Genomic DNA, 13,990 nt, shown 5'->3' on the forward strand with positions numbered 1-13,990 from the left:
GTTTCATGCACAAAGTAGATGTCCTAACCGACTTGCCAAAACTATAGTTTGTTAACAAGACATTTCTGGAGTGGTTGAAAAGGAATTTTAATGACTCCAACCTGTGTATGTAAACTTCACGACTTCAACTGTAGATGTTACCGTGGTGACATACAAGCCTTTAACCAACTACTAATCACTACTGTATACAGCATATACTTGTCCTGCTGCTAACATGTATTTTATTTTATAAAATACTAATTTACTGTATAATATAAATATATTAAATTCGTTTTTTTTATTCAGTCATTTCCCCTCCCTCGTTTTTTTATGGTTATCTCGAAGTTCAGCCCCCTGCGCCAGAAAGGGGCGTGGCTTGTACAATGAGGTAACCGGAGTAAACAGTAAAGATGGCGACATCTGGAGCAGGAGGAGAGGGGTACTCCGGCCTGAACGGGATCGTTTCCGAGACAGAACACAAAATAATGACAGACCTACCGGCCGAGTTACTCGAGTACATCCTTTGCTTCCCTGTCCTCAAGCATGTCGACATTTGCAACGTTTCCTGCAGCTGCAAGCGGTTACACGACGTTTGCCACGGCAGGGGGAAGGTCTGGGGACACCAGTACAAACTCAGGTGAACTGACATTAGCTTGCTTGCATAATCCCACGAGCTAGCTAGAGACGTAGCTATCTAATGCTAGATGGCATCTAAATCGCAGTTGCCCCTCTAAAATACGAAATTATTTCTAGCAGTACAGTCAGCACATATCCGTCATAGCGAGCTACTGTCGCAAGGGAGCTGTCAAACGGCCGTTGACATTCGGCTGATGCACAAAATTCGACATCACGCAAAGTAACGTTAATAGCTAGCTAGCTAACTAACGTTATGTATCCAGCCTAGCTAGGTAGCTACCATGTCCAGGGGCTTATATAAGAAGCTACTAAAATATCTAGGTCACAATTAACCATTTCACAATTCTTGCCTTGCACATTATCGTGCCTCTGAGGACAGACATTAAAGTTGTGTGACCTTGAATGCTTGGAAATTGTGATTGAGGTCTTGTGCAGTTCTTGCCAAAAATCAGTTGGCTTGCTGGTAGTTTTTTTCTCTGACTGAGTCCCCTGTATGGTTAAAGTTATGGCAAACCACTGCTGATTTTGAATCTATTGGAAGAATTATTTGTAAGCCAGCCACTTGTTACTTCATAGTAATTAGACCTTAAAGAAATGTTGAGTGTCATTCTGTACCATGCAAGTGATGGGCTAATAATAAACTTAGCAAAAAAGAAATGTCCCTTCACTGATAATTGTGTTTATTTTCAGCAAACCTAAGATGTGTAAAATATTTGTATGAACATAACCAACCAATGAGACAAACTGAACAAGTTCCATAGATATGTGACTAACAGAACTGGAATGTGTCCTTGAACAAATTGGGGGGTCAAAAGTAACAGTCAGTATCTGGTGTGGCCACCAGCTGCATTAATTACTGCAGTGCATCTCCTCATGGACTGCACCAGATTTGCCCATTCTTCCTGTGAAATGTTACCCCAGTCTTCCACCAAGGCACCTGCAAGTTCCCGGACATTTCTGGGGGGAATGGCCCTAGCCTTCACCCTCTGATCCAACAGATCCCAGACGTGCTCAATGGGATTGAGATCTGGGCTCTTTGCTGGCCATGGCAGAACACTGACATTCCTGTCTTGCAGGAAATCACACACAGAACAAACAGTATGGCTGGTGGCATTGTCATGCTGGAGGGTCATGTCAGGATGAGCCTGCAGGAAGGGTACCACATGAGGGAGGAGGATGTCTTCCCAGTAACGCACAGCGTTGAGATTGCCTGCAATGACAACAAGCTCAGTCCGATGATGCTGTGACACACCGTCCCAGACCATGACGGACCCTCCACCTCCAAATCGATCCCTCTCCAGAGTACAGGCCTCGGTGTAATGCTCATTCCTTCAACGGTAAACATGAATCCGACCATCACCCCTGGTGAGACAAAACCGCGACTCGTCAGTGAAGAGCACTTTTTACCAGGCCTGTCTGGTCCAGCGACGGTGGGTTTGTGCCCATATGCGACATTGTTGCTGGTGATGTCTGGTGAAGACAGGCCTACAAGCCCTCAATCCAGCCTCTCTCAGCCTATTGTGGACAGTCTGACCACTGATGGAGGGATTGTGCGTTCCTGGTGTAACTCGGGCAGCTGTTATTGCCATTCTGTACCTGTTATTTGGGTAATTGCCATTCTGTACCTGTTATTTGGATTTTTACGAATTATCTTTGAAAGACAGGGTCCTGGAAAAGGGGCGTTTTTTTATTTTCCTAAGTTTATTTATGAATTTGCACCCAACATCCATTAGCCTACTACTTGTTCACTGAACTCAACTCTCTACTAATCTGACACGTACAATGAAATTCACTGAATCTGACTGCAATCTCTTTTCCTACACTCCCCAGATGGCCAAGATTGCAGAAGCATTACCGCCAGAATGAGTGTTGCGATTGGCTGAAAGAATACAGAACGCGACACACTGTTGGTCTACAAATACGACGAACTGTTGTATCCATCTCAAAGAGATTCTTCACGGAAGTTGTAAGTAATGACATTAGCAGTAAGCTGTCATGGTTATTGCCATTCTGACTTAGCCAGGCTAGTTTGTGGAGACTGAACTAGTGTTACTAACATTGTAAGAACTTGTAAAGAAGTTAGTGACAGTCGTCTCTTGGCCATACTAATCCACCACATCATGGTGTCTGTGATTTAGCTGCTGTGCGCAACTGCGCACGTGATCATGTGTTTTTGTGTGTGTGTGTGAGGTTGGCTGGCCTGGTTAGCACTAACCCAGAGATCTGTAACACAGCCTTGCGTTGGCCAGGTGTTGGGGGACAGCTTTGCTGAGATTGAGTCCCTCGGGGCCCCTGAGCACTTCTGTGAAGACGAGCTGCTTTCCATACTGAACTCAGATAGGAGGTAAGAGCCATGTCTACACTCCAGTCCAGCACAAAAATCTATCTTTGGTCATTGGTTCGGTTTTATGTGTTAATGCTCCCTGGAGCTTTGTTTTATGTCCATTGTAACAATCTTCTCTTCTCCATCTCTTCTCTCCCTCTCTTGCCTTTTCCATCACTCTCTCTCCCTATTAATCTCTCTCATTTTCACCTTGCTTGCCCTCTCTCACCTTTTTTCTTTCTTGTGCCTTCTGTCTCTTTCTTTCTTGTGCCTTATCTCTTTCCATCCCTCCTCTCTCTCATCCCACTCCCATAGGAAAAGCCTGACACTGAAGTACTATGCAAAGAAAATCCTTTATTTCCTTCGCCAGCAGAACATTCTGAGGAGTTTAAAGATGTTTCTGGAGCAGCCTGCAGAGCAGCAGTCAGCACTAGAGGGTGAGTCATGAATATGGTGTACTTACTGTAGTAGATGTGGAGTGGGCCTATTCATACACTGCATTTATATGTATCATACTCTCATGACTTGTATTCAGTGTAGGCCTAAATTAAGTAAGGCAGACAGCTGAACATGGGCCTAGCCATACTTATTATTATTATAATACTGAGTGTTTGGATAAGAAAAAAACAATGGCCGTTTTCCCCCCCATTGTGGTTTTTGAAGTCATCAAATCAAATTTTATTTGTCACATACACATGGTTAGCAGATGTTAATGCGAGTGTAGCGAAATGCTTGTGCTTCTAGTTCCGACAATGCAGTAATAACCAACGAGTAATCTAACTAACAATTCCAAAAGAAAAACAACTACTGTCTTATACACAGTGTAAGGGGATAAAGAATATGTACATAAAGATATATGAATGAGTGATGGTACAGAGCAGCTTAGGCAAGATACAGTAGATGGTATCGAGTACAGTATATACATATGAGATGAGTATGTAAACAAAGTGGCATAGTTAAAGTGGCTAGTCATACATGTATTACATAAGGATGCAGTCGATGATGTAGAGTACAGTATATACGTATACATATGAGATGAATAATGTAGGGTATGTAAACATTATATTAGGTAGCATTGTTTAAAGTGGCTAGTGATATATTTTACATAATTTCCCATCAATTCCCATTATTAAAGTGGCTGGAGTTGAGTCAGTGTGTTGGCAGCAGCCACTCAATGTTAGTGGTGGCTGTTTAACAGTCTGATGGCCTTGAGATAGAAGCTGTTTTTCAGTCTCTCGGTCCCAGCTTTGATGCACCTGTACTGACCTCGCCTTCTGGATGATAGCGGGGTGAACAGGCAGTGGCTCGGGTGGTTGATGTCCTTGATGATCTTTATGGCCTTCCTGTAACATCGGGTGGTGTAGGTGTCCTGGAGGGCAGGTAGTTTGCCCCCGGTGATGCGTTGTGCAGACCTCACTACCCTCTGGAGAGCCTTACGGTTGTGGGCGGAGCAGTTGCCGTACCAGGCGGTGATACAGCCCGCCAGGATGTTCTCGATTGTGCATCTGTAGAAGTTTGTGTGCTTTTGGTGACAAGCCGAATTTCTTCAGCCTCCTGAGGTTGAAGAGGCGCTGCTGCGCCTTCTTCACGATGCTGTCTGTGTGAGTGGACCAATTCAGTTTGTCTGTGATGTGTATGCCGAGGAACTTAAAACTTACTACCCTCTCCACTACTGTTCCATCGATGTGGATAGGGAGGTGTTCCCTCTGCTGTTTCCTGAAGTCCACAATCATCTCCTTAGTTTTGTTGACGTTGAGTGTGAGGTTATTTTCCTGGCACCACACTCCGAGGGCCCTCACCTCCTCCCTGTAGGCCGTCTCGTCGTTGTTGGTAATCAAGCCTACCACTGTTGTGTCGTCCGCAAACTTGATGATTGAGTTGGAGGCGTGCGTGGCCACGCAGTCGTGGGTGAACAGGGAGTACAGGAGAGGGCTCAGAACGCACCCTTGTGGGGCCCCAGTGTTGAGGATCAGCGGGGTGGAGATGTTGTTGCCTACCCTCACCACCTGGGGGCAGCCCGTCAGGAAGTCCAGTACCCAGTTGCACAGGGCGGGGTCGAGACCCAGGGTCTCGAGCTTGATGACGAGTTTGGAGGGTACTATGGTGTTGAATGCCGAGCTGTAGTCGATGAACAGCATTCTCACATAGGTATTCCTCTTGTCCAGATGGGTTAGGGCAGTGTGCAGTGTGGTTGAGATTGCATCGCCTGTGGACCTATTTGGGCGGTAAGCAAATTGGAGTGGGTCTAGGGTGTCAGGTAGGGTGGAGGTGATATGGTCCTTGACTAGTCTCTCAAAGCACTTCATGATGACGGAAGTGACTGATACGGGGCGGTAGTCATTTAGCTCAGTTACCTTAGCTTTCTTGGGAACAGGAACAATGGTGGCCCTCTTGAAGCATGTGGGAACAGCAGACTGGTATAGGGATTGATTGAATATGTCCGTGAACACACCGGCCAGCTGGTCTGCGCATGCTCTGAGGGCGCGGCTGGGGATGCCGTCTGGGCCTGCAGCCTTGCGAGGGTTAACACGTTCAAATGTTTTACTCACCTCGTCTGCAGTGAAGGAGAGTTCGCATGTTTTCGTTGCAGGCCGTGTCAGTGGCACTGTATTGTCCTCAAAGCGGGCAAAAAAGTAATTTAGTCTGCCTGGGAGCAAGACATCCTGGTCCATGACTGGGCTGGTTTTCTTCTTGTAGTCCGTGATTGACTGTAGACCCTGCCACATACCTCTTGCGTCTGAGCCGTTGAATTGAGATTCTACTTTGTCTCTATACTGACGCTTAGCTTGTTTGATAGCCTTGCGGAGGGAATAGCTGCACTGTTTGTATTTGGTCATGTTACCAGTCACCTTGCCCTGATTAAAAGCAGTGGTTCGCGCTTTCAGTTTCATGCGAATGCTGCCATCAATCCACGGTTTCTGGTTAGGGAATGTTTTAATCGTTGCTATGGGAACGACATCTTCAACGCACGTTCTAATGAACTCGCACACCGAATCAGCGTATTCGTCAATGTTGTTATCTGACGCAATACGAAACATATCCCAGTCCACGTGATGGAAGCAGTCTTGGAGTGTGGAATCAGCTTGGTCGGACCAGCGTTGGACAGACCTCAGCGTGGGAGCTTCTTGTTTTAGTTTCTGTCTGTAGGCAGGGATCAGCAAAATGGAGTTGTGGTCAGCTTTTCCGAAAGGAGGGCGGGGCAGGGCCTTATATGCGTCGCGGAAGTTAGAGTAACAATGATCCAAGGTTTTTTCAGCCCTAGTTGCGCAATCGATATGCTGATACAATTTAGGGATTCTTGATTTCAGATTAGCCTTGTTAAAATCCCCAGCTACAATGAATGCAGCCTCAGGATGTAGAGATTCCAGTTTGCAAAGAGTCAAATAAAGTTCGTTCAGAGCCATCGATGTGTCTGCTTGGGAGGGAATATATACGGCTGTGATTATAATCGAAGAGAATTCTCTTGGTAGATAATGCGGTCGACATTTGATTGTGAGGAATTCTAAATCAGGTGAACAGAAGGATTTGACTTCCTGTATATTTCTGTGATCACACCACGTCTCGTTAGCCATAAGGCATACGCCCCCGCCCCTCTTCTTACCAGAAAGATGTTTGTTTCTGTCGGCGCGATGCGTGGAGAAACCTGCTGGCTGCACCGCCTCCGATAGCGTCTCTCCAGTGAGCCATGTTTCCGTGAAGCAAAGAACGTTACAGTCTCTGATGTCCCTCTGGAATGCTAGCCTTGCTTGGATTTCATCAACCTTGTTGTCAAGAGACTGGACATTGGCGAGAAGAATGCTAGGGAGTGGTGCAAGATGTGCCCATCTCCGGAGTCTGACCAGAAGACCGCCTCGTTTCCCTCTTTTACGGCATCGTTTTTTTGGGTCGCCGGCTGGGATCCATTCCGTTGTCCTGGTTGAAAGGCAGAACACAGGATCCGCTTCTTGAAAATCATATTCTTGGTCATACTGATGGTGAGTTGACGCTGATCTTATATTCAGTAGTTCTTCTCGACTGTATGTAATGAAACCTAAGATGACCTGGGGTACTAATGTAAGAAATAAAAAAACAAAAAACTGCATAGTTTCCTAGGAACGCTAAGCAAAGGCGGCCATCTCTGTCGGCGCCGGAAGTTGCATCACCGTTTGCATTAAAACCCATAGAGAGAGAGAGTGTTAATAACAAAGCCATAAAGAAATGTAGTGTATAACCATGTGTTTTTTACAGTCCTCTATTTTCTCCTCCTGCTGTAGGAGCTGTGCTGGTGGACCAGTATTGTAACCCCCTGGCAGATGTGTCGTTGGACGGTATATCCTCCCAGCTGGAGGAGATCACTGACAAGGTCAAGAAGATGCTGCGGATGAAGAATTCCTCTCATCCAAGCCTGAGGGTCACACAAGGTTGGTCTGAGCTGGAGAGAAACACATGTTGGAATGTTCTGTTTGTCTCTCAGGAATTAATACAAAGAGCTAATATAAAGTCAGGCTTTGTCAGACCTCAAAAGTAGTCTAATGTCGATTTTTAGTGCATTTTCACGTCGACAAATTTAGATTTTGTAGTTAACTATCAAAGTTCACTATCTAACCTAGGAGCTTGTGAGTGTATTACATTGTACCATTGTATTTGACCTTAGTGCATTCTCAGCACCGTTCTTTGCTAATACTTAATGATGTGATCCTTTGTGTTCTGTCTAGGTGACTGCTTTGCTGTGGAGGATTTTGAGCTCGAGAGGCAGGTGGTGGTTGCCCTCAATGCTGTTTTGTACGAGCAGCTTCAGTACAAGGGCAACGAGTGTGATTACTACAATCCTCTCAACTCTTACATACACCAGGTAGGTGCTTTCATCGAGAGGCTATAGAGGTCTTGGAAGGTGATTTACATTTGTGTCATTTAGCAGACACTCTTTTCCAGAGCGACTTACAGTTAGTGCATTCATCTTAAGATAGCCAGGTGGGACAACCCCATATCACAGTTATAGCAAGTAAATTCTTCCTCAATGAAGTGTCTATCAGCAAAGCCAGAGCTAGTAAGGGGGAAAATAGTTAAGTATGAGTGTTAGTTTACTAAATGCTTCTTTTTGGGGGGGTGGGGGTGCGAGGGGGGGGTTCTGTGTGAGTATTGAAGATGCTCTTTGAAGAGGTAGGGTTTCAGATGTTTTCAGTCCTAGCTTCAGGGGGATGTTGGTTCCACCATTATCGTGCCAGGACAGAGAAGAGTTTGGACTGGGCTGAGCGGGAGCTGCCCTCCCGTAGGGGTGGGAGGGCCAAGAGACCAGAGGTGGCACAACAGAATACTTGGGTTGGGGTGTAGGGTTACAGCCTGACGGTAGGGAGGGGAAGTTCATTTTGCTGCTCCATAGGCATGTACTATGGTCTAGTAGTGGATGCGAGCTTCGATTGGAAACTAGTGCAGTGTGCACAGGAGTGGGGTGACATGGGAGAATTTGGGAAAGTTGACACCAGACGGTGCTGCAGCGTTCTGGAGTAGTTGCTGGGGTTTGATGGCACAAGCGTGGAGCCCAACCAACGGCGAATTGCAGTAGTCCATACGGGATGTGACAAGTGCCTGGATTAGGACCTGTGCCGCTTCCTGTGTGAGGTAGGGTTGTAGAATAGTGGTCACCAACCTTTTAAAAATTTGTTTACTTTTTTTCTCCCCAATTTCGTGATATCAAATTGGTAGTTAGTCTTGTCCCATCCCTGCGACTTCCGTACGGACTCGGCTCTCGACCCTCAACTCTCCCATGCGTCCTCCCCGAAACACGACCCAGCCAAGTCGCACTGCTTCTTGACACACTGCTTGCTTAACCCGGAAGCCAACCGCATCAATGTGTCGGAGGAAACACCGTACAACTGGCAACCGTGTCAGCGTGCATGCGCACAGGAGTCGCTAGAGCGCGATGGGACAAGGACATCCCGGCCGGCCTAACCCGAACGACACTGGGACAATTCTACGTCGCTTCTTGGGTCTCCCAGTCGTGGCCGGCTGCGGCACAGCCCAGGATCGAACCCGGATCTGTAGTGACGCCCTAAGCACTGCAGTGCCTTAGAACACTGCGCCACTCGGGAGTCCACCGGTCATCAATCAGTCCTCCAGTCAAGATACTTTTGCAGTCAAAAAGCAAGCTGAGATCTCAGAATAGGAAAAAAAAACGAAAAAAGGGGTGCAAACCTTTAGGTCTTTATTGTTGGCTTTACTACAGAAATGTTTTGTGGTCGACTAGGAATGCCTTGAAGATCGACCAGTCGACCGCCCAGTTGGTGACCACTGTTATGGAGCATGAACCTGCAGGAGTAAGTCACTGCTTTGATGTTTGTAGAAAACGACAGGGTGTTGTCCATGGTCACACCAAGATTTTTTGCACTCTGGGAGGGGAGAGATGGCGAGGGAGTTAGTCAGAGAAAGAATGCTCTGACTAAGAAAAGAAAGAAGGGATACCGGTCAGAGGGGTCAAGTGTTGGTTTCTCGTGGAGGGGAGAGACTCAGGACATTTTAAAGTCAAAGGGTCGGGGACAGTGGTCAGGAATGGGAGAAGTTCATGATCAAACGCTGCCGGAGTCCAGGAATTCCACTGGGTTGTGCATGCAGGGTACACTAAATTAGAAGGATTGCAGCCAAGGGGTGGGGAGCGTCTGTAAAGCCTACACAGAGAGGAGCGAACTGGGATAGAAAAAAGCGCATAGTTGCCAAAGCTACAAAAGAGCAAAATGAGATCATCTGAAAATAACTAGGTAAGATACTCCTGGTTGACGTGTCAACAATCATCTGCAAATTATGAGTAGTCAGCAGTGCACACACTAAGTAGGCTACTGGGAAGACAGGCAGCACTTAAATTAGATGGCCTTAGCTAGCAAGAAGACCGTACTAGACAACAACAGATTAAGACAAAATTATACTTATCCGTCCTAGAGATTCAAGGAGTTCTCCAGCTAGAGCTATAGATGTTATCCTCGGCCTGTAAGTGTCTGAGTAGGATTGCTGAACTTCCTAGATCAGCACTCCTACTTTGAGTCTTTTTGAATATGGGCCCTTTATTATTTAAATAAAGTGAGTCTATTGATACTGTTATCCTCACCTTTTAATGGACAAAGTGGCTCTTTGAACTCTGTGGCTCTTCCTTACAGTCCCATGTCTTCTATTCCCTACCTAGGTGTTGCTCCGCCGGACAGGCATTCCCATCAGCCTGTCTGTCCTGTACATGACCCTGGCCAGGAAACTGGGGGTTCAGCTGGAGCCCGTAAACTTCCCCAATCACTTCCTGCTTCGCTGGTGCCAGCATCAAAGAGGGTAAGGGCCAGAGTGTGAGAGGAAGTGAACGTAAGGCATATACTTTAATGATCAGCCTTTAGTTCAGAACTAGTTCATGATTGGGTGAAATGCAGCATTGCTCTCCCAAAATGGCTGGGTTTCAATATACCCAATGTGGCATCATCTGCGTTGCATACACAAAATTGCCTCAAAGGTACTTATTTTTTTACTTGTATTGATAAAGCTACACATCTTATTCCAGGAGTGGGGACATCTATGACTTTGTGTACATTGACGCTTTCGGTAAAGGCAAGCAGCTGACGGCTAAGGAGTGTGAGTACCTCATCGGTCACCAGGTGACTGCAGACTACTACAGTGCCATCAGTACCACAGAAGTGCTGCTAAGGATGGTGGGGAATCTGCTCAACATCGGCAAGCGAGGGTAAGAGTTGTGGACTTAGGGATGTGATTTTTCTTAAACTAATCAATAACTTTTCTGACATCTTCTATCTGTACATCCAAAATCTTATTTTTCCTTATTTTCTATGTTGTCCTCAGGATCTCATCCTTGAGGTAATGTTAGGGTTAGAGTTGGTCAAAAATAAATTCCTACACTCAACTGTCGCTGCTCTGGTATGAAATAACATTGTATCACTGTGCTGTGTCATGCAGGGAAGGCAATGAAAAATCCTACCAGCTGCTGAGAGACTCCCTGGATCTCTACCTCACCATCAACCCAGACAACGTTCAATACCTTCTACTACAGGCCAGACTCTACTTCCACCTGGGCATCTGGCCTGAGAAGGTTAGCATGATTTCTCAAGGTGGCACATCATGAACCCAAGTACATATAATTGGACCATATGCCTTTTACCTTGGCTTTGATCATGTTCAAAGAGGCAGCACATTTAGAGTTTATTTTATTTTATTGGGCAATCCATTTTTGTAAGAAACAATTTGTCTTCTATCATTTGGCTATTGGTCTGCTTCTCTAACATCCAGGACTAGCTGCCTCTACTTTCTTACTACGGTGCAGAGGACAAGTTTCCCCAACTGATAATGACTGGTGTCTGCTTGATGTCTCATCCCTCTCACTTCCTCCTCCAGGTCCTAGACATCCTGCAGCACATCCAGGCGTTGGACCCGTCCCAGCATGGAGCGGTAGGCTATCTGGTGCAGCACACCCTGGAGCACATCCAGCACAAGAAGCACCCGGTGGAGCCAGAGGTGAAGAGACGCAGCGCCCCCGAGCACGTAGAAGTGCAGTACAGCGTAGGCCTGATCATGAAACACAAGAGGTGCGTCTGAGTTCTGACGAGGCAGTCAGTCACTCTTTCCACTTCCTTTATTATTTTGGTCTTCTTTCCATCTGTCCATACTCCACTACACCTTTTAGATAAATGCAGACATTTGGTTTTTTAGAGTATCTATTTACTACATTCCCATGAGTTTAAGTTTGTATAGTATTGCCCTGTAGTGTGACTCGGGTGTTTTGTATTGATAAAGCCCATGTGTTACACTGTACCCCATCTCTCTCTTGACACTGAGTGGCTGCCCCCCCCTCCCCCTCATTGCCAGGTCTGGCTACAACTGTGTGATCTATGGCTGGGACCCCAAGTGCACCATGAGCCAGGAGTGGATCACCACAATGAGGGTCCACCAGCTGTCCAGCGGGGCCAACCAGCCATTCTACAACGTCTTAGTGCAGGACGGTACCTGTCGATACGCTGCCCAGGGTACGTCTCCTCTAGACACACTAACATACATTCTCATTGTGTCAGGGCAGTGGTAGTTAGTTAAGAAGGTGCTCTAAGATGTAAGAAACTTGACAAATGTAGTACTTGAAATGCTTATTGAAGAGTTATACATGCTGGATGAGTAGAATACCTATCTGCTAAGGTGTAAGCCTATATGTTTTTGCATTAACACACAGAATATGCAGCTGTCTTGTACAGCAGTGGTTCCCAACCTTTTTCGGTTACTGTTCCACCAACTCAATTTTGCTCTGCTCTGAGTACCCCTGAAGTACCCCCTCATGTGCATTTTACCAGTAGGCCTATGGTCTTATGAGAGACTTCTCAAGTACCCCCTGTGGATAGACCAAGTACCCCCGGGGGTCCTAGTATCCCTGTTTGGGAACTACTGTTGTACAGTAACTTGCCTCCACTCAGTTTAAGATTTGATGTCACATGATATGATACTTTTTTTTTTTAAAGTAGCTTTCTCCCATCTCCCAGAAAACCTGGAGCCTCATTCCGCTCCTCTGGAGATCGCCCATCCGGAGGTGGGCCGCTATTTCTCAGAGTTCCATGACAGCCACTACGTTGCCAACGAGGAGTTGCAGACACGCTACCCAGAGGACATGGCAGAGACACTGGGCACCGTACGGGACCTCTACCACAGACTGACGCCCTGCTCAGGGCAGGCCTCAGGGCAACAGGAGAGCCCTAAAGGCACCGGGGGCTCCTCCCAGGACCAGAAGAGCCAGGAGAACCAGGAAGCTATGCCCATGTAGCTTAGCGTCCACTACTTCTCTGCCCTTTCCAAAACAACCCCTAGCCCGTACCACCTAGGCACCTGTGTAGATCTGAAAGGATTGGATGGGTATAAACAATGTCAGAATTACAACTAGCCTATCATAGGGCATAGTGGAGCTACTACTAGACCCTTCAGCAGGGATAGATTCGGCCGTGAGCCGATTTCTTTTCTTTCTTTTTTTTCTTGAGGAGCTGGAACATAATTACAAATAATTTGTAAACTGCAAATTGACCACAAGAAGCCCAACAGATAATATTTGACTAAAACATAATAATTTCAAACCCTTTCTTACATTTGTATACGATCATATGTTTGGGAATACTTGAACATATTTCCCAAATTAATATAACTTGGCGCTGATTTCCTGGTGTTTTTACAGTTTTGTATGTCCAACAATGAAAATGCAAAAAAAGATACATAAATATATATTTGGTTGCTCAGAAGGTTTTAATTGGGGGGCCAAATAAAGCCACCTGCGGGCCAAATTCGGCCCGTGGGCCAGTGGTTGTTTCTAGATTTTAAGCCCCCTCTCTTCCCCATCCAATTCCTTTACTTGACAACGTCCTGTCCAGAACCATCAGGGCCCCTGTTCACAAACAATCTCAGAGTAGATAGTGGTGATCTCGGATCAGGTCATAGCTGTCAGTATAATCGTATTCACTATGATCTAAAATGCTAAACTGATCCTAGATCATCACTCCTAGTCTAAAGCGATTTATGAATGATTGCCCTGGAATGCTTCAGTACCTGGATCTCATGTGCTGTACCACCGATTGCCAACCAACGCCAGTAAAAGCCAAAACCCCTTTTCTCTCCAACTTCATCCATCTTCAAGAAGATTTACCAAGCTTGTCTCCTTTACTCTCGCTCTCCATCTCAATCTACTTTCTTCACCTTCTGTCAAGTTCTTCCCAGACCTGACCCCTAGGCCATCACCCTCTCTTTTACCTCCACATGAAACACTATCAAAATGAACGTTACAGTATGAAGCAATGTGAAAATTAACATTTCTGTTACAATATCTCTTTCCATCTTACATTATAATAATGATTCATGCACTTACGAAAGGATGACTTTCGAATTTCTAGAACATGTTATACTTTTTTTTCTCTGTACATTTCCAAGTAAAACATTGTAGGACTTTTAAGGGCTCACAGATGTGTTGAGCTGTGTAAAAAGAAAACCACTAGGACTACAATGACTTGAAACAGTAGAGTGGTGAGACTGGATGAAATGAAAGGAAAAAATAAAATGTTTCAAGGTTTA

At 45.9% G+C, this 13,990-nt stretch overlaps 1 protein-coding gene across 3 annotated transcripts; it reads left to right on the forward strand.

Moving 5' to 3' along the window:
* The first annotated feature begins 360 nt into the window (after window positions 1-360).
* Window positions 361-13,988, forward strand: LOC112248855 (F-box only protein 21). Of its 3 annotated transcripts, none has more exons than XM_024418211.2 (13): window positions 361-616; window positions 2,446-2,581; window positions 2,850-2,959; window positions 3,254-3,375; window positions 7,192-7,338; window positions 7,633-7,769; window positions 10,089-10,225; window positions 10,449-10,628; window positions 10,745-10,759; window positions 10,859-10,991; window positions 11,294-11,484; window positions 11,765-11,922; window positions 12,424-13,988. In XM_024418211.2, exons 1-13 carry the CDS (start codon window positions 390-392, stop codon window positions 12,699-12,701), a joined length of 1,971 nt encoding a protein of 656 aa, XP_024273979.1. In that variant the 5' UTR covers window positions 361-389; the 3' UTR covers window positions 12,702-13,988. The 3 variants fall into 3 exon arrangements, with proteins under 3 accessions (XP_024273979.1, XP_024273982.1, XP_024273980.1); XM_024418214.2 differs by having other exon boundaries at window positions 2,865-2,959; XM_024418212.2 differs by lacking the exon at window positions 10,745-10,759.
* Window positions 13,989-13,990: the final 2 nt, after the last annotated feature.

Source organism: Oncorhynchus tshawytscha, linkage group LG04 (genome assembly GCF_018296145.1).
Source record: "Oncorhynchus tshawytscha isolate Ot180627B linkage group LG04, Otsh_v2.0, whole genome shotgun sequence".
Lineage (NCBI taxonomy): Eukaryota > Metazoa > Chordata > Actinopteri > Salmoniformes > Salmonidae > Oncorhynchus > Oncorhynchus tshawytscha.

Bases quoted from the DNA above. Each gene is read 5' to 3' on its own strand.
- LOC112248855 (XM_024418211.2), top strand. From the start codon at position 390: ATGGCGACATCTGGAGCAGGAGGAGAGGGGTACTCCGGCCTGAACGGG. The intron at 2,582-2,849 runs GTAAGTAATGAC...TCTGTAACACAG, and splicing joins AGAGATTCTTCACGGAAGTT to CCTTGCGTTGGCCAGGTGTT. The intron at 7,770-10,088 runs GTAGGTGCTTTC...TTCCCTACCTAG, and splicing joins TCAACTCTTACATACACCAG to GTGTTGCTCCGCCGGACAGG.